The following is a 9,014-nucleotide window of genomic DNA, read 5'->3' on the forward strand; positions in this document are numbered from 1 at the left end:
TTCTCTCTGCCTACCACGTATACCTTTAATGTGCATCCAACTTCTATCACTATCCATCTCAACACATAAATGTAAGACCTAAATGAAACTTAAGTTTCAGCACACTTCACCAACAATCTAAATATATTATAAATAAAATATAAGCTATATATAAAAATGAAGTAAATTACACATACTATAATGTATACAAAGAAAAGAAATGTATACTTACAATAACTACAAACAAGTATATGGCCATATAAGACATACATAGAAAAATGTTTTTAAGTTTCAACAAACTACTATAATAAAAAGATATTGTAAGTGACTATTTTATATTTAACGCAGTCTAAACTTTTACAAATTTGTCAAACTTGTATAAGCCTATACTATATTATATTTCCTCCGTTTTATAAACAAAACGCTTTAAAATTCACCCGTTTTTAAGTGACACAAGTTTTTATTTAGATACATATTATTAGTTATTTGGTGAGTAATTGTCTTTAATTACTCAAATTTATGGTTCTTCGAATTTTTTGTTCTGATTGGAGGAAAAGAACAACATAACGAGTGTTAGATAGGTGGGAAATGAGTTCATTGGGTGGATATATAAACGTAATTGTGGGCCTCACAAACGAAAAATTGGACAAAAACTGTTAAAAGGTAGTGCTAGACATAATTTTTACATCTTAGGGTTTCGAGTAGTTATTTACAAGTCACTTATGGGGTAATTTCTGATAAAATTTCCTTTTTTTTTTTTTATATATATATTCAACAAGACGTAACACGGATGCATACCTTTAGTGATACTCCGTACAAGATAATAAGATATTGATTACAAGAGGGATGCATAACAAAACAAACCAAGACATCAAATATGAACAAAGTATCATTCTATCATCATACGAATCCTAAATTATAGTATCTGACAAATTATAATGGGGTGACTGGTGATTAGTGAGTTGTAGTAGATAGCTTTAATTATTTTGGTAAAAAGTTCTTCAAAGGGACCGCATCTTTTGTGGACTGATTTGGATGTTTAAACCTAATTAGAATCAATTTATGTGACGAAATTAAAGTGCATGAAAAGTACTCAACAATTGACCAATTAAAAGGACTATTAAATTAAACAAAGTTAACAACATCAAGAAACAAAAATCAAAAAATAAAATGAAGAAATTGACGATGCCGAGCACGAGTAGCTAGCCAAAAAGAAAAAATTGACCAATTAAAATATAAATATTGAAAGATGAAAGAGGTTGTAGCTGTATTTGTGTAATGTTGCATCACTAATAGAAATAAGGGCTCTTATAATATTATTCGATTATGTTACAATCAATCTGCCAGAAATTTAGATATGAGAGTATGAAATCTATTTAACTAATAGTAAAACAAAACGTTACCGACATCATCCTTTATTTAAATTGTACACATGTCACTCTAATATAAATTTTTTTTCCCGGCAATTTGCTATGATGATGTCATTAGTTTTTTTTTTTTTTTTTTGTACTTTTACCTTTGTTATTTTATCTAATAAAATCTTTCAATATATTTTATCCTTTGTCCCTATCGAGTCTTTTTTTTTTTACAGGTTTATTAATATTTTAATGTTCAAAAGTGTTCATTATGACCCTTTTTTTTTTCTTTTTTTTTTTTGTATGTTTTATAAGTAATATGCTTACACAAGAAATTACTTACCATGTATATAAAAAAATTACAAAGTAGAAAACTTTCTTTATCCATATTATAAAAAAAAATCTTACAATGTGTTTTGTTTAAAATCGTGCAGGAACTAAACTAGTTAAGATTAAAATAAAATAATTAAAAAAATATATATAATAAAAAAAACGGAGTAATATGTAGAGTACTATTGTTTTTAGCGAATTAAAATTTGAATTATTAATTCATTTCATTATTTTATAAGTCTTTGCGTGTACGACGTACTCATCCTTTGACAACGAGGTCTATAAATGAGTTATTGAATATATTTGTGTGTGAAAAAATAATTTCTAAGAGACGGGTTGTTTCTCTCGCTGAAGAAGACGGTAATCGTAAAGATATGAAAGAAGGTACGAATTTTTTTTAATATACAACAACAATCATAGCTTTGTTTTAAGGATGTTTTTATTTGGTTAAGTTGTCATGTATTTGTTGTACTCCCTCCGTTCCTGAAACTTTGACTCACTTTGCAATTGCCGAAGTTACTTATACATCTTTGACCATTAATAACTTCGGCTATGTATAAGTAAAAATTTTAAAAAGTTGATATTTGAAAATTTTATCATTAGGGGAATCTAATAAGATCAAATTTGTTAAATTATTTTGATTGTATAAATCATAAATTGTGGTCAAAGTTATTTTATTTTGACCACATGAATAGTAAGTGAGTCGAACTTTGGAATGGAGGTAGTATCTCTTTGTAGACCATCATATGATTTGTTATTAATTAATTAATCTTTATATTAACAAAAATACGATAATTAGTGTATCCCATAAAATATCGGGTAAGATATTTTATACCATATTCCTCTTTAGATGATTCCATCATGGTAGGGAGAAACAATCACTTTTGAGATTGCTACCCACCTATTGTAGATCGGAATTATTCCTCTTTAGATGATTGATCAATGCACGCAAGAAACGACATTTTCATAATTTAACAAAACATAATCATGATTAACATAAAAAAAAACGCTATCCTATATGTTGTCATTGAACTAACAAAAAAGATATTAACTAAGACAAAAACCACTTACCATCAACATTGGTGCTATCACAAATGCTATAGAACATAAAAGGGATATTAAGATAGAACAGTTCAAAAATATCAGTAAGATATTTGCTATCATGTTTATATAATCAGTGCAAGAAGGTTTTTTTGATATCATATTTCCTACTAAGTATAGTATTTTTTTTATATCATATTATTCATATACGAATTAATGAAGTATATGCATTTGTTTACACACAAATACTTAATGTGAGCAAAATTATGCCAAAGAAAAGGATTAATAACACAAACAATTAGGTGATGTAAGCCGAAAATGTGTTTTTACACTGTCACATACGAAGTATGTTAGTTCTGCTACCATTATCTCGTCTTTTATCACACTTTGTACTATTACTACTATATACATTTTTTATTTTTTACTTGTAACATTTGTTATTTCACGTTTGCCAACATATATTTTAATGACTAATATCTTTAATCACCATTTATATTTCAATGAAAAATATGTTTCTACCTTTGCCCTCTCCTTTATTATTGTCCTATAATAGATGAAAATTTCCAAAAAAAAAAAAAAATCATGAGTATTACCATTGAAGAGAATTTAAAAATGTTTCAAAAAAAAAAAAAAAAAAAAAAAAAAATTCAAAATTGTCTTTGAAAATCAATAATGCTTGTTAAAAAAATTTAAATCTAATCATGGGAGAGAATTATATTTGTTTCCAAATGAATTGTATTTTTTGGTATCTCCTGAAGCATATTCAAAAACAAATTCTCGGATGTAGTTTTATTTTTAATCTCTGTAAGACCCTGTTCACTTCACCTTAAAAAATAATATTTAGTAAAAATAAGTTTAGTTCAGTAAAAATAAGTTTAGCTTGGTAAAATTAATTTCAATTCAATAAAAATCAGTAACTTTAAAGAAGAAATATAATTAAAAAAATGAGTAAAAATAATTTCACTTCAACAAAAATAATTTTTGTTCAGTAAAATTAATTTTAGTTTAGTAAAAATAATTTCAGTTCAGTAAAAATTATTGAAAAATTATTTCACTCCAGCAAAAATAAGGTGAAGTGAACAGGGTCTAACATTAGAACTAGTAAGGTTCCTTTGAGTAGTGGACTTACTCTGAGGTTTGTGATAAACCTCAGTGAATGAATGTGAAGTTTTGTCTAATTTTGAGATGAATCACATATTAAATTGACTTGCCTAGCATAAATTAAAGTATGTCAATAAATTTCTTATTTATCAATTTGCTTGATTTTTTTTCCAGACAATTAAAATGGTATGGAAATACAAGTTCAATGAGATTTTTATCCTTATTTTATTAAACTACAACATTTTTTCCAGTAAATAATATGCTTTTTTAAATTACCATGTCTTATATTTTAATTTTTAGTTGATGATATTACTTATATTCCGTAGGAAAAACACAAATTTTCATATTTGACTGATTACACGGTGTGGCCGGGGTTACTCGGTCGGTCAAGAGTTGGTCGATAAAGGGTTATCCGATCAGTGTTTTGGCGTGTGTCATCTTGTCGCACGGTATAGCTAGCCACACCAAAAAAAGCACCGTTTTGAAAAGGGGTAGTATTGATAAGTAAAAGAAATCAATTTTGTAAAGTCCTCCTCGGCTCCTCCTCGCCTTATATAATCGAGATTGATTTATTACTTACTTTTATCTTATCCTTGAAACTCAAGAATGATTCTAGACTTGAGTTTGGAGGCTACTACAAAGTATGAAGTACCAATTAATAAGTATAAAATTTCCACAACTTAACAATTGGGTTTGGGACCAAAATTAAGGTCGAGGCAACTTGCTACAAAGACTACGACCGAGGTCCAAGATATGCTATTTAGTTTAAATCATACGGTAAAAACAACTCAAACAACCTATATACTAACAATTATCACACGTTTAATTATCTCAATTGTTGATTTATATAGCAATTTATGCTGACCATATTATAATACGTCATTATAAATTCACAAACTATTGGGTGTGACAGTTCGCACCCATAGTTTCGTGCGGCAACTACAAACAAGATGATCTCTTGCTTCCTTGGCTGCTTCCAGTTCTTGACAGATACTCTACCGGCGATAACTCCGATCGAATTGTTGACGGAGAAGAGGGGGAAAGGCAGCATATGGTGGTGCGATTGATACCAGGATTTCGATTGCCGATTGAATCGAAGGCTGCTATTGCGATTTTGGTGGTGGTTTGGGGCAACAGGGGAGTTGCGTGAGTGGAGTTCTTTGGGGAGCAGGGGAGTTGTGTGAGTGGAGAGGAGAAAATAAAACTAATGATAATAAATGTGTGATATCAGTTAATATTAGGGACATATTAGACATTAATAAAAACGTATTAGCCAACAAAAGGAATCTATCAGCCAACAAAAGATACATATCAGCCAACAAGAGGAATATATCACCCAACAAAAAGTACTTATCAGCCAAGAGACGAAACATATTAGCCAACAAATGAAGCATATCAGCCAACAAAATGATGAAATCAGCAAACAAGAGCAACACGTAAGCCAACAAAATAAACACATCAGCCAACACAATGAAACATATAAGTAAACAATTAAAATATACATATCAGCCAACAAAATAAAAATATCAGCCAACTAACGTCTGATAGCAGGCAACAAAAGGAACATATAAAAAATTAAAAAAATTAAAAAAAAAATTTTAAAAATTACACTATGTGACTCTGATCTCCAGTTGCCTTTAATTTTTGTGTAGACACTTGGAGTAAAACATATCAAAAACAAAAGCGTATTAAGCATACATATAGAGACGGAGGAAAGACATTGGAAGTGACCTAATGTCCTAATATTATGTCGGAAGGATGAAGGAAATGACCTATTATTGTAACGAAAGTTGTGGATATATGGTAGGGTCTAAAAGGATAAATCCCAACTGTAAAGCTACATGGAAAAAACTATTCATCACCATAAAATCTTAAATACAGTCCAATACGGCTAGCACCCACCTTTCTCAGCCGCCACTATGTACATTGGATTAGTAGCATTGAGACATTCTATTTCATTTGTACTATTTTTGTTGCTATGCTATCTTATATTTTATTTCATCTGTTTTACAAAACTGTGTCGTTTTTTACTTTTTACACTATTCATCATATATTAGCTATGATAATAGTTTATTACTACTCTCTAACTCTGTTGTTCCAGAGTAATCGACATATATAACTTAATTAACAATTTACATATTAACGTTAACTATAGTTTTCTAATATGTACTCTATAATTAATTAAGTTGATAATGGTCAAAAAGGTTCAGTTGGCAAGTGTATTAAAGTAGTTCATGTAGCTAGCTAGTGTGAAATTGGGGAAGTATTCTATTTTGTATTTGTTTTTTTTAACAATATAATTAAAGCATGTGTCTTTTTCTGCCCAAGTTGCACGCACAACAAAATTAATTGAGCTTTTGATGCACTATATATACTTCATGAACCACCTTACAAAATGTAGTGAAACTTCCATAAGATTTCTTATATTTATACTTTAATTTTATCTCATTTTTTTTTTCTTTTTCTTCATACCCACCAAAAAAATACAAGCTTTAGTACCATACCCAATACAATTATGCAATGGAACCCAAATCAAGTTCTCAAACTGTCATAGAAATTGTTATAGATCAACCAAAGTTATTAGCAAATAATAATGATGCCAATAAACACACCAAAGTTAACATTTATGAGTATTTTGTAAATACCATATTAGTTAAATTTCATGCAGGTTATTTTAGAGTAAGTTTTTCCTTGTGTGCTCAAGCATTACTATGGAAAAACTTAATCGAATTCATCAAAAATAACCACCACCACCATCATTTACGCAATTTGGCTATATTCCACGTGCTACCATCAATAGCTTGTACACTTACATGGTCAATTTCTCTAGGCATGTTAATCTCACTATCTATTCTTTACGCGTTAAGGTGTATATATCACTTTGGAAAAGTTAAGGGCGAGTTCTTACACCATGTAGGGGTAAACTATTTGTTTGCACCTTCGATGTCATGCCTCTTATTGCTACAAACCTCACCTTTTAACCTACCAATGCGCGATAACATCTATATGCGACTACTTTGGTGGGTGTTTGTGCTTCCAATCATCATCCTAGACATAAAAATTTATGGACAATGGTTCACAAAGGGAAAGAGGTTATTGTCAAGGGTGGCAAACCCTACTTGTCAACTATCAATTATCGCGAATTTGGTGGCTGCTAAGGCTGCCGTAGACATGGGATGGTTAGAGATTGCTTTGTGTTTGTTCTCATTGGCTATGGCTCATTATCTGGTGTTGTTCATCACACTTTATCAGAGACTTCCAGGGAGTAATGGTGTGTCGATGATGCTAAGGCCGGTTTTCTTCTTGTTTATCGCGACTCCAAGCATGGCGAGCTTAGCTTGGGGCTCTATAAATGGAAAATTTGATGAAGGTTCCAAGATGTTGTTCTTTCTCTCCTTGTTTCTCTTCATGTCCTTGGTAAGAACTTGTTTTACTTTTCAATCTATCTTATGTATAATTGTTTATTGAGTGATCATGTACATTTGCATTTACTTATAGTTCTTTCAATTCTACCATTTATAATTTATATAAATATACAATCCTATACTAAAAAAAAAAAAAGGTAATCTTATCAAATTTTACCTAAGGATCTTTAAAATTGATTGAGCAAAATATGTAAAAAGCTACCTTTTTTTTTTGTAATTTATCAGATTGATTAGCAAAATGTGTTACTTATTATAAAGTCTTTTTCGATCAAACCATCGACTTAATGCCTAATTTTTAAAAAATAAGAATTAAACTTAACAAATAAAAACAATAAAGATGGAATTAATTTTCATGAAAGATAAATGAATTAGGTTTGGGGTTAATGGTAGTCATACATGCATTGCATGTTTATTTTGAACGTAATTTTTATTCAAATTTGATGGCGGGTGCATACATTTTAAATTTTTAATTGTCATTGTCAAAGAGAATAATCTGATTAAATGATGAGAAAGTTGGTGTAAATAATAAATTGTTGTACTCCCAAAAATTAATACATTTGATTAATAAAATAGCAGCAAATATTTCATATTTGTGTGTAATTAAAGTAATTGATAGCGTCAAATATGTAAAGCATAATTCATGAAAGTGGAACATTTTGTACGTACCTTTTTCCCAAAAATGATATATTATGGTCCCTCAAAAAGTTCATTTTCACTAGACTCACTACTTCGCAAGCAAGTAGTTTAAGTCTTTTAACCATTTAGTCAATTTTAACTACAATATTACAAAATAACTTTTTCAAATTTTTTTTTTTTAAAAACGGTAAGATATGAGGAGATCCCCCTCTTATCACGAAGGGGAAGCTGAGGAGTCGAATCCAGGGCACACCTAAGGGAGATGGAGGGACTAACCATCCTTCCACTCCTCACTCATCAAAAAAATAACTTCTTCATATATGACTCTATCTATAACTTATGACAATGGTTGTGAAATTTCAGGTAAGTAGACCAACATTATTCCATAAATCGATGAGAAAGTTCAACATAGCGTGGTGGGCTTACTCGTTTCCTATGACGTTACTAGCGTTGGCGTCACTTGAGTATGCGCAACAAGTGAAGAATGGTGTTGCTCATACGCTTGCTCTTGTGCTCTCAAGTCTTTCTATTTTGGTCACTCTTGCTTTAATGGTCCTTACTACCTTCAACATCAACAAATTGTTCACTCGCACTCAACCAAATAACCAATAAATATCTTTACTAGCTTATACAGATCGAAAAAGTATATGCGAACAACTATACAATCTATTCTTATCCTTTATGACAATAGCAAGTATTTGTTGGTATTTTTAGACCTCACGTTCATGTAATATTGTTCTAACATGAGGTTTTGAAGTACCAATAAATTATGGTTATTGTTTTAGAAGACAAGAGCAGTTATTGATTTATATGCCCTCAATAGGAATTTACTTTATTTATTTTTCTTTCTTTCATTCTTTCTTTATTTATTATAGATGGAGGTATGTGTAATAAAAAAAAATTGATCTTTGAAAGTAGACACTTTGTCTAATTAAGTATCCATTTTTTTTGTTTGGTCTTTATACTTTAAGTATATTAAGACGTGTACAGAAATTTGATGTGTAGATAATGTTTTGAAATACGAACACAAGATAAAACGTTTGCTCAACTCAAAGAATGACCATCTCAGACTGTTTTTATGATTACTTTTGTTTTTAGTTGTGCTTAAGCTAACAATTTATATTGCATTATACTAATAGTCTCTCTA

General features: G+C 29.9%; 1 protein-coding gene across 1 annotated transcript; it reads left to right on the top strand.

Annotated features, from left to right (window-relative positions):
- The first annotated feature begins 6,032 nt into the window (after positions 1 to 6,032).
- On the top strand, positions 6,033 to 9,004 carry LOC110728802 (S-type anion channel SLAH1-like). The gene is made up of 2 exons (XM_021908453.1): positions 6,033 to 7,223; positions 8,231 to 9,004. Exons 1-2 carry the CDS (start codon positions 6,327 to 6,329, stop codon positions 8,477 to 8,479), a joined length of 1,146 nt encoding a protein of 381 aa, XP_021764145.1. The 5' UTR covers positions 6,033 to 6,326; the 3' UTR covers positions 8,480 to 9,004.
- Positions 9,005 to 9,014: the final 10 nt, after the last annotated feature.

Source organism: Chenopodium quinoa, unplaced genomic scaffold (genome assembly GCF_001683475.1).
Source record: "Chenopodium quinoa cultivar QQ74 unplaced genomic scaffold, ASM168347v1, whole genome shotgun sequence".
NCBI classification, from domain to species: Eukaryota; Viridiplantae; Streptophyta; class Magnoliopsida; order Caryophyllales; family Amaranthaceae; genus Chenopodium; species Chenopodium quinoa.

Bases quoted from the DNA above. Each gene is read 5' to 3' on its own strand.
- LOC110728802 (XM_021908453.1), top strand. From the start codon at position 6,327: ATGGAACCCAAATCAAGTTCTCAAACTGTCATAGAAATTGTTATAGAT. The intron at 7,224-8,230 runs GTAAGAACTTGT...GTGAAATTTCAG, and splicing joins TGTTTCTCTTCATGTCCTTG to GTAAGTAGACCAACATTATT.